The sequence below is a fragment of the Peromyscus maniculatus genome, chromosome 13 (assembly GCF_049852395.1).
Source record: "Peromyscus maniculatus bairdii isolate BWxNUB_F1_BW_parent chromosome 13, HU_Pman_BW_mat_3.1, whole genome shotgun sequence".
Lineage (NCBI taxonomy): Eukaryota > Metazoa > Chordata > Mammalia > Rodentia > Cricetidae > Peromyscus > Peromyscus maniculatus.
The window spans coordinates 66696590-66712848 of NC_134864.1; the positions used below are offsets into that span (position 1 = coordinate 66696590).

A 16259-nucleotide genomic window follows, 5' to 3' on the forward strand; every position below is an offset into this window, starting at 1 on the left:
AGATTTGTACACTTCAATGTTTCTATTGTTAAGCATAGGATCTGAGACACACAGATAAAAATCAAAACATTAGTAATGCTATTTGATATTTTTTTCATTGTCTCAATAGTATTTGAATAGCATTGGAAGGAGAAGATGAATATTCTTTGCTTTTTCCTTAGGGTCCAATTGGTGCCCGTGGACCAGAGGGACCTCCTGGGAAGCCTGGAGAAGATGTAAGTTTCTAATGCATGTTGCTTTGGAGTGTGGAAGAGGCTACCAAGGAGGTACAGGGGTCAGGAAAACATTCTGACCTGATTCCCATTTCATTTCCTCATCTCTTCAGCTCCCATTAAATCCACTCTAAACTGGAGAACACAGATTAAAGTTTTTCAAAATCTGAAAGGTCTCTTTATTATGAGAGTGTTAAATTACTAGATATTATCTCTACTGAATTCTCCAGGACTTTTATTAATATTTATCTTTGAAAACAAACAAGTTTGTCTTTTAGAAGGCTGGGAAGACGACTCAATCTGAACATATGACATATGTTTATTTTAGTTTTTGCTGTGCTAGGGATCAAACTTGGGGCATTGTGCATGATAGATAGGGTCTGTACATTGACCTGTATCCCAGCCCTCTGCAAGTAAATTCTGATGTTCTGAAAATGACTAGATCAGAACAGGTTACTTTGCATCCATTTATTCTCAGTGATAACTTCATGGAAGCACCATAAATTGAACTGCAGAATTAAATGTTACCAGAAACAGAACCTGGGTTCTGTTTTTACACTGTTTGCAGTATAACACAAAAACTTGCTACAGGCTTTTCACCTACGATTTGTCATGAAATCTCAGAGAAGAATATTTAATGTCTCCATGCTTCTCATCCTCTTTTTTTCTGTAAAGGGTGAACCTGGAAGAAATGGCAATACTGGCGAAGTGGGGTTTTCAGGGTCACCGGTAAGTTAATGATTATTGTTATAATGAATGACACAAAGACTGAATAAAGAACGTGAAACTTGCAGCTCATTGTACACACATGCATTAGACACTAGGTAAATGCAGACACCCAAGCGATGTCCCCTTGTGTCAAAATGCAAGATGTGGAGGGACATTTTGCCAGCATTACAGTGAATTCTAGTTCCCAGAATTGTATTGGCACCAGATGGAAACCCTGGAGCCAAACAATTGTATCATAACTATAATACTCATGGATACTCCCAAAACTCAACATTTCCACAATTAAGAAGTCACCAAAGGGACCCATTTACAATTCATAACACCTGAGTTCTGTTGATCTCTAAATATTTTTATTGTATAGCAGCCCATCTGTCTGAAATAACAGCTTGAGTTTGTTGCCTTATGTGTGTTTTTAATCAGCTGAGAACTAAACTGTGGACAGGCTGCTCCTTTGGCTGCTCCCCAAGTCCCGAAGTTGCCTGAAATCCTTTATTAGTATCCTGGGCCCTAAAATCTCAGGACAAGATGCATTCATTGCCAGGCTGCCTAACACAGCTGTTTTATTCCTACTTAACTAATTCAAGGAACACATATGTGTCAACCCACTCCACCGGAATTCAAGATCTGGGACCTTGAATGGCCTCCAAATCTGCATGTTGCTTTGTTTAGTTTCTTTTAGGGTGTGCTAGAACAGAATGGAGAAAATCAGAAACCAAGTGAGCAAAAATCCTCCTCAAACATGCCAGTGTATTTCTCTCACCCAACAGCTTAATCCAGCCCCTTTGTTTAGTTCCTGTAATTTCCTAATGTGTTTACCATTATTATAACCACCCAATACTGCATGACTCTGTCTACTTTCTGAAAATTGATGAGATTCATTGCTGGGATTTTTTTTTTCCAAACAGAGGAATGTTGATCTTTAACCGGGATTTATAGGGCTCTAAGGATTGCTTAGTTTCAATTATGAAACCAAACCCCCCTCTTCCTCTTCCTTTCCTTTGCTCCCCCATCAGCCTGGGGGTAGAGGTGCAGACAAAGACATGAGGTTTAGCTACGCGGACAGATGTCCTTTCAACCCGCTCAGGCTGGAGACTCCTGTGGTCTTCCGCACCGCTGCATGTACTCACAACGTGTATCTCCACGGGGAGGAGAGGGATCTTGCCAGCACAGCACAGATGTACTTGGCAAGCTCACTGCCACAGCATACATTTGTGCTGTGATGACAGCCCTGGGTCAGCAAAGGGAGAGTTCTTTATGAGCATTAGTACATCTAGTTCATTTCCGTGTTACACTAGAATATGTAATCACATGGGAATTTCCCCCACAATCATAAAAGCTGAAGTCAACTAGTTATTTGAAATAACAGCCCAGTTATTCCCCCATAGGCTTGGATGGGTGTGCACTAAGTTGCTTGTTCAGCATGATGGAAGATGTATCTCAGTGAAAGGGAGGGTGCCAGTAAAAACCTTTAAGGGATTCTTGATGTGAAAGATTTTCTTAGCATGGTTGTGTCCACAGAAGAATTAGTGGCACCTCATCTTTTCACAGATGATTAGTATATCTTTACTGTGATATTCTCAAAACACTAAGGTACTTTCCCTGCAAGAAGTCACAGAAAACACTGCTCTAATCTCATCAACTGATTTTTTTTAATTTGGTTATTATCCATTCATTTAGTAAATAGTGAATAAAAACTATGGTGTGTGGAGCGAAAGGACTGTCATTTATGTAAGTGCTGGGACAAAGGAGGTTCCTCTGGAAAGGGCTGGTGAAAGCGACGGCGTGGCTTTGAGGCATTGAAACTCTAATTCAGTCTGTTGTCAAGCTAATGATTATTTATTGATTGCTCACTAACCGAGCATAAGGCTAAGTGCTAGGGATTGGATGATTAATGACCACAGTTGAAATTTGACAGTTGTTTGATGGCACCCAATCGTGCTATCCTGGTATAGAACCTTCCAGTGGCAGCGGTAATGGGAATTCAATGAAATACTAAATTCATGTAGTCAAAATAATAAGGGGAAAATGGGGAAACGCCAGGGTCCTCTCCTGAAGTTTCTTCCCTTTGCAGACCTAGTCAATCTACACACTGCACATATTGATCATGAATATTTCATCATTCCTTTTTCTCGTCCCTTGTCAGTAGACAGTGAAGCATCACCACATGAGCAGCTGACTCTTTAATCCGCACCTCTATGTGTTGCGCTTCCATTTCCAACAATGTGCTTGGGTTTTTGTTTGTTTGTTTGTTTGTTTTAGTTTGATTACCCTAGTAACATTTTTATAGAGAAACTATCCTGTTCTTTACTTTAATATGTTGGTGAAAAAGATGTGTCAGTTGCCTGGGGACAAAGGCATATGAAGTCATTTTCTGTTTTTATTAATGACCATAATGTGCCTACGTACCTCTCTGACAGGGTGCTCGAGGCTTCCCTGGTGCTCCTGGTCTCCCAGGCCTGAAAGGTCACAGAGTAAGTTGTCTTATTCTCTGTTTTACTGAGTGGGGCCTGGGGATAATTCAGTCAAAACCTTTGCAATTCCCTGTGCCAAGTGTCCTTATACTTATCATTGCAATATTCATCTGCACTACTGAAATCCTAAGGCTACCATAAATTTCCCTTTGAGTCTATGAAGAAATACTGTTACATGAAATGATGCCATGGTGAGCAAGAAGAGTGTCTGATTTACAACCTCAACTGATAAATGGACACACTTAGGAAAAGAGACAATCATCAATGAGTGATGTGGTTTAAATGGAGTACACGAGGTCAAAAAAGGGTCCAACTTGGAAGACGATAGAAGTTTTTTAAACCGGAGATAATGAATAAGTAACTATTAAATACAGTGCTCACAAATGTAATCCATCATCAGCCATATATTATATATGTGTCTGTATTGGAATGTAGGTATCACCGTTCTACCTTCCATCAAAATTATGTATCAAAAAGAAAGGCCAATATCAGTTATAGTATACTGGGTAGTCACTTTTTGAGCATTGAAATTATGAGTAGAATGTGTGTTGCTGTAAGAGTTACCAAATAACATTACTTTTTGACGTCTGTTGGGGAAAGGTTCCAGGACAACCCCCACCCAAGAATACATTAAAAAAAAATGTAAACCTTGTAACCTGTGTAGGGTCACTACATGTTTTTGTAGTATAGATTATCTTTCTAAGAGGTCATATTTTTATTACCAGTGCTTTAAACTGAGAACATTATTTGTAAAATCTTATTTTTTTCTTCTAATACATTTCAAGAAAGTATCAAAATTTTAGAAAAATAGTGAGCAACTATTTCACTTGTAATGCTTGTCTCCACATGGCCCTGTGTGTAAATGTGTTTTTGTCCTTTTGAAGACTGAAGAGAGCTAGAAATATTCATAAATTTGCATGGTTCTTTGCAGGGACACAAAGGTCTGGAAGGCCCCAAAGGTGAAGTTGGAGCAACTGGTGCCAAGGTATTTGGTCCCTGACTCACTGTGGCTGCCGTGGACAGCACTGACCCTGACTCACTGCGGCTGCCGTGGACAGCACTGACCCTGACTCACTGCGGCTGCCGTGGACAGCACTGACCCTGACTCACTGCGGCTGCCGTGGACAGCACTGACCCTGACTCACTGCGGCTGCCGTGGACAGCACTGACCCTGACTCACTGCACCTGCCGTGGACAGCACTGACCCTGACTCACTGCACCTGCTGTGGACAGCACTGACCCTGACTCACTGCGGCTGCCGTGGACAGCACTGACCCAGACTCACTGCACAGTGCAGCTGCTGTGGACAGCACTGACCCTGACTCACTGCGGCTGCCGTGGACAACACTGACCCTGACTCGCTGCAGCAGTGCAGCTGCCGTGGACAGCACTGACCCTTGACTCACTGCAGCTGCCGTGGACAGCACTGACCCTGACTCACTGCACCTGCTGTGGACAGCACTGACCCTGACTCGCTGCAGCAGTGCAGCTGCTGTGGACAGCACTGACCCTGACTCACTGCACCTGCTGTGGACAGCACTAACCCTGACTCACTGCGGCTGCCGTGGACAGCACTGACCCTGACTCACTGCGGCTGCCGTGGACAGCACTGACCCTGACTCACTGCGGCTGCCGTGGACAGCACTGACCCTGACTCACTGCACCTGCTGTGGACAGCACTGACCCTGACTCACTGCAGCTGCCGTGGACAGCACTGACCCTGACTCACTGCACCTGCTGTGGACAGCACTGACCCTGACTCACTGCAGCTGCCGTGGACAGCACTGACCCTGACTCACTGCACCTGCTGTGGACAGCACTGACCCTGACTCGCTGCAGCAGTGCAGCTGCTGTGGACAGCGCTGACCCTGACTCACTGCGGCTGCCGTGGACAGCACTGACCCTGACTCACTGCACCTGCTGTGGACAGCACTGACCCTGACTCACTGCGGCTGCTGTGGACAGCGCTGACCCTGACTCACTGCGGCTGCCGTGGACAGCACTGACCCTGACTCACTGCACCTGCCGTGGACAGCACTGACCCTGACTCACTGCGGCTGCCGTGGACAGCACTGACCCTGACTCACTGCACCTGCCGTGGACAGCACTGACCCTGACTCACTGCGGCTGCCGTGGACAGCACTGACCCTGACTCACTGCACCTGCCGTGGACAGCACTGACCCTGACTCACTGCGGCTGCCGTGGACAGCACTGACCCTGACTCACTGCAGCTGCTGTGGACAGCACTAACCCCGACTCAGATTCCTGGTTACTCTACTGTTTTCCAAGAACTTCTAGCCATTCTTTCTTTCCCAAAGTGATTTACTTTTGTAAGCAGAGAAAATAACACAGAAACATCAAGGACTTTTTAAGAGGAAAATATCATTATGAGATATACACACAGAAAATAGGCTTTAAACTTTTTTTCCAAATTTCCTAAGAAAATATCCTAGTTACTTTTAGCACTGTGAATTTTATTTGGAATGTATCAGACATGTAAGTGCCCACTGACTAGAGGTGACAGTTTATATCAATCTTGCTTAATATCCCAGTTTTAGACTTTATTTTTATGGTAACTATACTTTCACTTAATTTTAAGAAGATCTAGTAAAAACAAACTCTGAGATCTTCCTTTGAAAGTGCACTTTGCAAACGTCCTTTTTGAAACTGTGCCTTCGACATCGCGCCCCTATGGAGCAGTGTTCTGGTGACCGAGTTTGGATCTCTCACACTGTGCTGTGCTCTCTCCTGTGCTCTAGGGTGAAGCTGGCCCCACTGGTCCAATGGGTGCCACAGGCCCTCTGGTAAGCCTCACATTCCTTACTTCTTTGTTTTTCATATCACAATAAGAAAATGTCCAAATAAAAGTCCACATATTGGCTAGTAAATAATTCTGAAAAGTACTGATAGAAAAGCAAGCAAAGAGAATGCTGCTCTCCGTTTGGAAGTTGGCCCTTCTGGGATTCCACTGTTTTTCTTTTAGCACAATAACAAAAAGTTACCCTTGTCTGTTTAGCTTTTGAATCCATGTCATGTGGAATATATTTGTATCAGGTATGCATCTCCATAGATGAACAGATTTTCACATCCAAATTCGCTCCTTTCAACACTGCTTTTTATATCCATTATATTTCACAGGTCTCTTTATTTTTATTTATATTATGTCTAAATCAGATGACACAGTGAAATCAAACCAGCCTAGAACTCATGTTAGATGTCTCAGGAGACTTTTTTCTATGTCACTTGTAGGGACCAAGAGGAATGCCAGGAGAGAGAGGAAGACTTGGGCCACAGGGTGCCCCTGTAAGTATACCTGGATCATGTATTAACTGAGAACTATATTCAACTTTTTTCAGTGTGGTCTTAGTAGATATGGTTTTTAAATGAGAGTAATAGGAGGGCATGTAACTTAATGGTTGGATTATTTTTATTCTGAAACAAACTTGAAGTTTGAAATACTAGACAGCGTGCCCTGACATTCTGAAAGCTGTTGGGAGAATTCACAGAACACACCTCCCCCAGGTTCAGCCACCATCATCCTTTTGGTCTATTCTCCAGTAGGCCTTTCTAAATTCCTGAGACAGCTATTGTATGCTCAGACAATTCCTCTACTCTGTATGCTGTCTCAGTTCATTGCAGGAGCCAACACTAACTCTGTACAACAAGCCGAGGATGATCCCCTCCATGCAATGCTAACTGGCCAGTGAGGAATACAGCTTAAAATGTCTACTTCCACATCTGCTGTCTTGTAGCACATTTGACACCAGTAGACTTTGGGCCTTGTATCAGTTTTCCTAGACAACAGCTTGAAAACTGTGACTTGTATATGGGAAATTGATGAGGGAGTGCATTAGAAAATATATCCATGAAATATGAACAAGGAAGCAGACTCTGAGAGAAGAAGCTGGGTAGTGTTGCAATTACAGCAAAGACCTCAGCAAATACCCAGGGAATCCTCAGCCTATGTAGATGTGACCAAAGAAAGAGCAGCAATGGGAAGAAGAGTCATTGCCGTCTCCAGGGAGAGTCTGACTGTAGCCCTCAACAGGTGTTGTTCCAGATGACTCAGTGGACCCTTCTGTGATATTCCATCCTGCCAGGGATCTCTCTGAACCTGAAAGAATTAATTTGAACTTAATTTTTGTTTGTGCCTCCTGTGTTCTTATTTTGTTTGTTTATTTTGTAAAAGCACTTGTCCTCAGAGTTAATCTGGTCAGTAAGAAAGACAAGATGCCCAAACTATCATTGGATCTGAGTTTACATGACACAAGATGATGTAGTTAAGTAAAGCCAACATTTGGATCCGCTTTCTTTCTTTAATCTTGACTTTTAATTGTTTTTTACTGATACAGGATAAATATGTTTATTGCATATATATATATATATATATATATATATATATATATATATATATATATATAATCTGTCCTGTATAAACTCATGCTTTTATTGTCATTAGTAGTTCAGTGGCCCTTGTTGTCAGTCAGCCTTAATATTTTTTCAATATTTTTCAGGGGAAATTGTTTGGGAAGTAGATGAATTATGAGGAAACACTGTGGAAGATGCAATTCCCTCTTTTAATTCTCTCTCTCTCTCTTTTTAAATTAGGGACAACGAGGTGCCCATGGTATGCCTGGAAAACCTGGACCAATGGTGAGTTGCATTATTTTAATATTAACTAATCAAGTAATCCATTATAAATTCGTATATTTTCACATTTATGAATTTATTCATATATTATTTTATTTACTTTTGTGTATACAATTGCATAAGTGTTCTAGACACTTGGAATAAAAACCTGAAAAGCATAGGTCTTATTTTTGAAAACTGGATATAGACGTGGAATACTATTGTCAATGATGTAATGTAGAGTGAATTTGAAATATAGAGCATAGAGGAGGATTGCTTAAACCTCCAATACATGAAGGATGTAAATAAAGAATTAAAACTGAATAATTATCAAATAAATCTTCAGTTATTGTTACATAAAATGGCAGTTGTGTAATTTCATCTATAGAATGAGTAAATAAAAAATATGGTGAACTCAGGGCAATATTAAAGAAAGAGCCGAACTGGCTTGCAGGTAATAAATCGTTCACACAGTTACATTTATTATGCTAAGGAATGCTTGATCTCTTTCCTATCACAGGTATTGAGAAACCATTCTGTGGCGTAAAGTGTAGGCATATATTACCAGAAAGAGCATCAGTTGTTGATGTTGTAGATGGATGAAGGTGGTCAAGACTGAGTGTGAAAGCACCATTAGCTTAATTCCAGAAAGGGTCTGTGAAATTGTAAACTAAATCTCTTATATTGGCAGTGAAGTTCAGTTACATATTAGTGAGCTAAAAAAGTACAATTACACATTGGTTTTCTGGTTTAAGGAGTCCGGCACATGATGACTTTTATCTGAAATTGGTGTGTGTGTGTGTGTGTGTGTGTGTGTGTGTGTGTGTGTGTGTGTGTATTCCATTTGCAAGTATTTTATTAGAATTTTTGAATCTACGTTCATCAGGACAAAGTCATAGTTCTCTAATTTGATAAACATGTCATGTCATTCAGTTTTGCCTTACTTGTGGTTCTCCCCTGTGTATATCTTCATTCTTTACTTGTTAACTGTTGAGATACCTAAAGGTATAAAGGGTATTAATGTATCTATGGAAAAAAAGGGATTGCAGTCGATATAAATCTCTATATATATTATGCATTTATTATGCCAAGAACTCTTAAATTATACCTCTATAAGCAAATCAAAACCAATTCTCTCTAATAGATGTGTGATCTAACTTTTTCCTGAGCTATAAAGAAATTGATTCTTTTTCTTTATCAAATTGCATAATTTTTAGTGGCGCTTTAGTTCTTTAGTAGCGGTACTGTAGTTTTTGAAAGGTGGAATGTTCCATTTACAATCAAGATGGTTATTCATAAAATATACATAATAGGGTAGTGTCAGGTGAAATAGAAATACATTAATCAAAATTCTTGACCCTGTGGATTTTTCTTCCCCTTGTCACTCAAAAATTGAAGTGAAATATAGGATAAAGGGAATATACTTTGAAAGAATTTTATTAATTCAAAACTCCAAGAATCAAAACATGCTCTTCAAAGAAGTATGGTAATTTAGCACTGTATCCCAAAGTCATAGCCTCTAAACTGGTTTACAGTGATCACTCCAGCTGTGTGCTGAAGTGTTAAACTGTCCTTGTGACTCAACATGGACAAACCAAGGCACACCTTTCAAAAGACAAGTGTTTCAACTGTGATTTAATCAATTTTATGTGGTACAATTAGGAAATGTGTGCTTCTGAATGAGATTTATTAATTTTATTTTATGTGTAGGAGTATTTTGCCTAGTGTGTGTGTATACCATATTCATGTCTGGCATCCAGACAGCTGTGAGCTGCATGTGGGTGCTGGGAACTTAACCCAGGTTTTCTGCAAAAGCAGCAAGTGATCTTTGCTGCTGCACCATCTCCTCAGCCCTGGAAATTCAGTTCTTATGGTTGATGCCATTGTATGCATCTTTGAGCACTACTTTAGGCTGATGTTGGATGATACTTGTAATATAACCACATTGTTTTTTATGATGTACAGATTGTTCCTATCTGTTATAAACACAGATTTCCCCCTCCAAAGAATAGAAAAATGACATCATCGTATACTGACTAAAAATATGTGATTGCTTTACTGGTTTCTTTTTCATAGGGTCCTCTTGGGATACCGGGCTCTTCTGGTTTTCCAGGAAATCCTGGAATGAAGGTAAAATAGTAGCAGCACTTGATGAGTGATGGGCATTTAAGTAGCTGAAGAGTGTGTGGGTTATTCTTTTTTAATTAGTTGATTTATTTTTTTCTAGCCCAATTACAGTTTCCCCTCCTTTCCTCCCTCCCCCATCTCCTCCCAGTCCCTCCCCACAAACTCCCCCCACCATCCACTCTTCTTCCTCTTTTCTCTTCAGAAAAGGGCAGGCTCCCCATGTGTATCAGCCAGCCATGGCATATCAAGATGCAATAAGACTAGGCACCTCCTCTCCTATTGAGTTTGGAAGAGGCAACCCAGTAGGAGGAAAGGGTCCCAAAAGCAGGTAACAGAATCAGAGACAGACCCCATTTCCACTGTACTACAAGAAGACCAAGCTATGTGCCAAAGGCCTAGGTCAGTTCCAAGAAAGCTCTTTGGTTGTCAGCTCAGGTTCTGTGAGCCCCTAGGAGCCCAGGTTAGTTGGTTTTGTGGATTTTCTTGTGGTGTCCTTGGACTCTCTGGCTCCCATAATCCTCCCCCTCATTTCCCAGGATTCCCTGAGGTCCACCTAAGGTTTAGCTGTTAGTCTCTGCATCTGTTTCCATCTGTTGCTGAGTGAAGCCTGACTGATAACAACTGTGCTAGGGAACATATGAGTATAGCAGAATATCATTAGGAATCATTTATTGACTATTGTTTTTTTCCACTCACATTTCACAAGAGAAAGAGCCTAGAGTAGTATGTTCGTGGTCCTTATGCAAGGGAATTAAAAAAGGAAATGGAAAAATGAAACCTGTTATATGATGTGCCATTAAGGAAAACGTACTTAGAGCCACACAACTGAACTCTATAGACAAATTTTTTGAATTGGCTGTAAGGTAAGAAAGAACATCTTGGAGCGAGTGGACACTCTGTTCTTGGATAGAGTGTGGGAAGTAACTAATAGCAGACTGTTTTAAACAATAGGAAGTTAAAATAAATTAGATCTTGAAAAAAAAAAACAAAAGCTGTTCTGTTCCAACATGCTGGTCATTCCTCAGTTCCTCTCCACCCAAGCCCTTAAAGAAGTGAGTAGGGAGAACGCTTGGCTTTCCACGTGGGAATGGATTAAAGCACTCTGTGGCATTGTGTTGTGTCACAGCTTGTTCTTTCTCTCAGTTCTCTGGAGAGAGTCAAAGATTATAGTAGGAGGACAAAAAGAGTATATACTCTCTAAATCACAACACTGATTCTAAGTTGGGAGCCACAGGATTTGATTTCCCTTTGCCCCGGGAGCAGTTACTTTCTTGGTCTTGAAAACAAATTTCCTTATAGCATTCAGCTTGTAAAAACAACTGCATCCACAGCTGGCCCATCAGGAGCTGCTCTGTGCCTCCTTTTCCAATAGAATTCTGTCCAGGTTTAAGTGTGATGATTTGTGTAAATCCTTAATATGGGGGCTGGTCCAGCCAATATAGAACAGGCTTATGCTTCTTAAGCTGTAGTCAGACAGAATGTGAATTTAGAAATAGAAAGAAGCTGCCATTTTAAGTATTATTTGAAATGTGAGAATCATTTATGTAGCAGAAATCTTAAAAGTTCTTATTAATAAAAACAAACCTGAGGCCAATTATTGCGGTAAATGCTGGAAGATCAGAGAGACAGAACCACACAGGCCACAGCCACCTCACCTCGCCTGTTCCTGAGCTGGTCCTGTTTCCTCAGACTGGAAGCCTCTGAGTCCTCATCCAGAATGAATCTCAGCCGAACTGCTACTAGAAGCCTGAAAGCTTAACCAGCCAAATGCTTAACCAGCCAAATGCTTCTCGTTTCTGGTCTTCATGCCTTATATACCTTTCTGATATCTGCCATCACTTCCTGGGATTAAAGGCTCACTTCTTGGGATTAAAGGCATGTGTCACCATGCCTGGCTGTCTCCAATGTGGCCTTGAGCTCACAGAGATCCAGAGGGATTTCTACCTCTGGAGTGCTAGGATTAAAGGTGTGAGAGCCACCATTTTCTAGCCTTTGCATCTAGTGGCTGTTCTGTCTCTGACCCCAGATAAGTTTATTAGGGTGCACAATATTTTGGGAAACACAATACTACCACACATTTAGTCAAATTATTCTCTAGGCTGAGCTTTAAGTTGAAGTCTTAAGTCATGTCAGTAACTGGTCCCTGCTTTCCTGAGAATCTGTTCCTTTAGGATTCTGATCTCTCAAAAGCCCACATTCCTTTTCTTGCTCTTCCTTCCCCTCCTCTGTCTCCTCATCCTCCTTTTCTCTTCCTGTTTCTCTTACATAATACTGGCCATTCATTCTTCTTCCTCCCCCTCTTTCTTCCTTCTTGACCCCCTCCCTCCCTTTTTTTTCTGATGCTATTTAAGCAGGTATCCACCACTGTGTTACACCCTCAGCCCTGAAGTCCAAATTTTAATATTATTGACTCTTGACCCAACCTCCCTTTATGCTCTTCTGAAAACATATAAAATACTCCTTCACGCCTCCATGGAGACTCCCCACCCTTAAACTGAGTGCTGGCTAGGAAAATAATGAAATGATACTCACTGAGCCATGGTCTGTGAGCTTGCAGAAAGGAATATCTTCTCACTGCTCCGGCAATTGGACATTAGTTCAGCTTCTCTCACAATGTGCACAATTGGTTATTTTGGCATACTGCCCTGTACCCCTCTGTGTTGGTGGGACTCATATTTGGCCATTGAATCTTCCTTAATAAAACTTAAACATGTACTAAGTTAGGTCTATCTCAGAATTTATTTCACTGTGTCTGCCTCCTCCCTTCCTTATCATAAAATCTCTGGGTCCTTGGTTTTAGCTATTTCTCTAAGACTATACCATAGTTTCTGACTGTATATGGATCAACTTTCACATCCAGTCATTTGCATTTCAGTAAAGGGCGAAAGGAATTTAATATGTTTTATTATTATAAATTAGCCTCCTAAAGCTTACAATTTTAGTTTTCTTAGTTCCCATAAGGAATATGAGGGATAAAAATACAGGACCAACCTTGAATTTCAGAGAAACATAGGAAATGTTTGTGGTAACAGTGTATCTTAAAAATTGCTTAGAAGAAACTCATACTGAATTTGTTTATATGAACCAAAAGTTACCCTAATATGCTGGATTTGGACTTGCTATTTTGACTGTCATCTTGGACTGAAGTACAAGTTACCATGGCCCTTTGCTCTGTTATTAATGCTGTTATTTTAATATCTTCTAGTTCCTAAAAGAAAAAGTGTTATTTATTTTGATAATGCATTGGCTTTTGCTTTTACGTTGCTAGAAGTCATCAAGTTTATTAGCCACTTCAAAACCAGGTGTTTTCCATCTTATTGAATAAACATTTATTTGAAGGTCAATAAGTGAATGTTTAATAAGTCAAAGCTTATTCTTTACTCTGAAACATGATTTGCTATATTGCTTCTATAGAAAGGAAATGGTTTTCTTGCCTCTAAAGTATAGTGTGAAATTTCACGTGTAATTTTACAGTGAGTTCAATCCATTCAAAGAGCTATTGGGCCCTGTAACAAATTTTAGCTATAAAACAGCACTGGATGGCGGAGACATTCAGAAGTCGTCTGTTGCCTTCTGTGTTTCCGTCAAGCTTTAACTGTGTGGTTCTAGGTTGGACTTCAAATATCCAGGTTTACACTGAACATAAACGAGCTCTTAGCTTCAGACACGTAGATTTCAAATGAAAAACTCCAAACGTGTAATTACCCCCAGACCACAACCCTAGTATTTACTTGAGTTAATGTTTTCTTTTCCATCCCTTTAGGGAGAAGCAGGTCCCACTGGGGCCCGAGGCCCTGAAGGTCCTCAGGGGCAGAGAGGTGAAACAGGGCCGCCTGGCCCAGTGGGCTCTCACGGCCTTCCTGTAAGTGTCTCACATCTAAGAGCTAGCCCAGAACGATGTTTATGTACTATCGTGTCAGAAGACATAACTTATTTAATATAACCAATTAACACTCAGAAAAAGAACATTTTACCTGTCATTACATCCTTCTTTGTCTGTCTTATAGAAAAAGTTGTTCATGAAAAGTGCTGTTTTGATAAAATTGTGGATGTTTTTTTTTTGTTTGTTTGAAAATTTCCTGCCTTTACTTAGATGACCTGAATACTATGTGACATGGGTCAGATATAGCCTAATATTTCCAAAAATGTTTCATGTACTTTTTAGGGTGCAGTGGGAACTGATGGTACTCCTGGTGCCAAAGGCCCCACAGTAAGTAACAGTATTTATGTCCGGTGGTTTTGAAAGGGATGCGGTCCTTGGCCCTAGATTACTACGAGGTCTATGTTCATCATGTCACTCTTGTTGCTGTCAGGGTTCTGCGGGAACCTCTGGTCCTCCTGGCTTGTCGGGGCCTCCTGGATCTCCTGGCCCTCAGGGCAGCACTGGACCTCAGGGAATCCGAGGACAACCAGTAATGTCTCACATTATTTTTAAAATGTTTTCAGATTTTAGTGTAATTACATCATTTCCCCTTTCTTTTTCCTCCCTCCAAACTCTCTCATAGACCCCCTCATTGCTCTCTTTCAAATTCATGACCTCTTTTTCCATTCATTGTTGATATGTATGTGTGTGTGTGTGTGTGTGTGTGTGTGTGTGTGTGTGTGCGCACGCGCACACGCATGTATGTGTGTATGTATGTATATGCCGGGCGTGGGGGGATTATACTTGTAACCCTAGGGCTTGGGAGGTGGAGACAGGAGCACGGGTGCTGATTCCCCCCATATGTGTTCTCCCACTCCACACGAATGTACACACACACACACACACACACACACACACACACACACACACACAAAATACTGTATTTCATTTTAGTACTAATTCAACATAGACCCAGCAGCCCATTCACTGTTCTCAATTAGAGCAGGAGGTTAGCTAAATTTCCCAGTTCTTTCAACTGCTGATATTTTGTTTTAGGGTGATCCAGGAGTTCCAGGTTTCAAAGGAGAAGCTGGCCCAAAGGGAGAACCGGTAAGCCTTCATTATTTTAATGATGAAAAGTATAAATATTGTCTAGAGGTGTATTAAATTTTTCATGTATGTAACATAATAATGGCACAAAATAATTGTTTAATATATTTAAATTTTTTACTGACTTAATTAGGTAAGTTTCCTAACTTTAACTTAACGGCTGACTATTCATGGACCCCTTCTTCTGTTTTAATAGGGGCCACATGGTGTCCAGGGTCCCATAGGCCCACCTGGTGAAGAAGGCAAAAGAGGACCTCGAGGTGACCCAGGCACAGTTGGTCCTCCAGGCCCAATGGGAGAAAGGGTACAGTTGAATGAAATTCATTTTCTCTCTTTTCCTATGTGTGCTTTAGGAGGTCGCATGAGTAACTTTGTGAATAGGAAGGGAACATAAATTAGGAGACAGTGTAGACACCTTGCAGAGTGCTAGGTCAGTGAGTGTGAGGAGTGTGTGACAGTGATGGGTGCTAGGTCAGTGAGTGTGAGAAGGAGTGTGTGACAGTGATGGGTGCTAGGTCAGTGAGTGAAGGAGTGTGTGACAGTGATGGGTGCTAGGTCACTGAGTGTGAGACGGAGTGTGTGACAGTGATGGGTGCTAGGTCGGTGAGTGGGAGAGAGGGTTGTTTGAGAAGGCAGCAGCTTGGCTGAGGTGGAAGCAAAGCCTGCGATGGAGCGTGGGAGACAGAGCATTCCCATTCCTAGCAGAGGAGGCAGGAAAGGACTTAGTGGTTTTAAGAGTAGAAGAGGTTGGTGTCAGTGGGGTATAAGAAAACAGACCTGAAGGGACTGTAATCATCTTCATTTGCAGTTTTAGTGAAATCCATGGTCTTCTTCCTCTACAAGATCATATGAAACATGCTAACACTGGCGTTTTGATCACTATGGACAGTGATTTTGCTTCTTGGGTCTACACATTAGGTTTTTTTTTCTGTGTTTATTTTACAATTAATTATTTCTTCAAGATTTCTTCTTGAAGGTTTGGTTCAATACTCATAGTCATCAAATTTTCAATTATTTTTTTCTAGTAAGATTATCTTCATTATATATATAAATATCTTTTGTATATATCTTATATATATATATATATATATATATATATATATATATATATATATATC

At 40.9% G+C, this 16259-nt stretch overlaps 1 protein-coding gene across 2 annotated transcripts in view; it reads left to right on the plus strand.

Moving 5' to 3' along the window:
• The window catches only part of Col5a2 (collagen type V alpha 2 chain), a 130264-nt gene that overhangs the window by 84616 nt on the left and 29389 nt on the right, over nucleotides 1–16259 (plus strand). For both annotated transcript variants that reach the window (XM_076550448.1, XM_076550449.1), the window contains exons 10-22: nucleotides 162–215; nucleotides 888–941; nucleotides 3359–3412; nucleotides 4344–4397; nucleotides 6173–6217; nucleotides 6663–6716; nucleotides 8022–8066; nucleotides 10119–10172; nucleotides 13933–14031; nucleotides 14335–14379; nucleotides 14483–14581; nucleotides 15088–15141; nucleotides 15338–15445. In XM_076550448.1, coding sequence (XP_076406563.1) covers nucleotides 162–215; nucleotides 888–941; nucleotides 3359–3412; nucleotides 4344–4397; nucleotides 6173–6217; nucleotides 6663–6716; nucleotides 8022–8066; nucleotides 10119–10172; nucleotides 13933–14031; nucleotides 14335–14379; nucleotides 14483–14581; nucleotides 15088–15141; nucleotides 15338–15445 — 819 coding nt within the window. The remainder of the gene's footprint in view (nucleotides 1–161; nucleotides 216–887; nucleotides 942–3358; nucleotides 3413–4343; nucleotides 4398–6172; nucleotides 6218–6662; nucleotides 6717–8021; nucleotides 8067–10118; nucleotides 10173–13932; nucleotides 14032–14334; nucleotides 14380–14482; nucleotides 14582–15087; nucleotides 15142–15337; nucleotides 15446–16259) is intronic.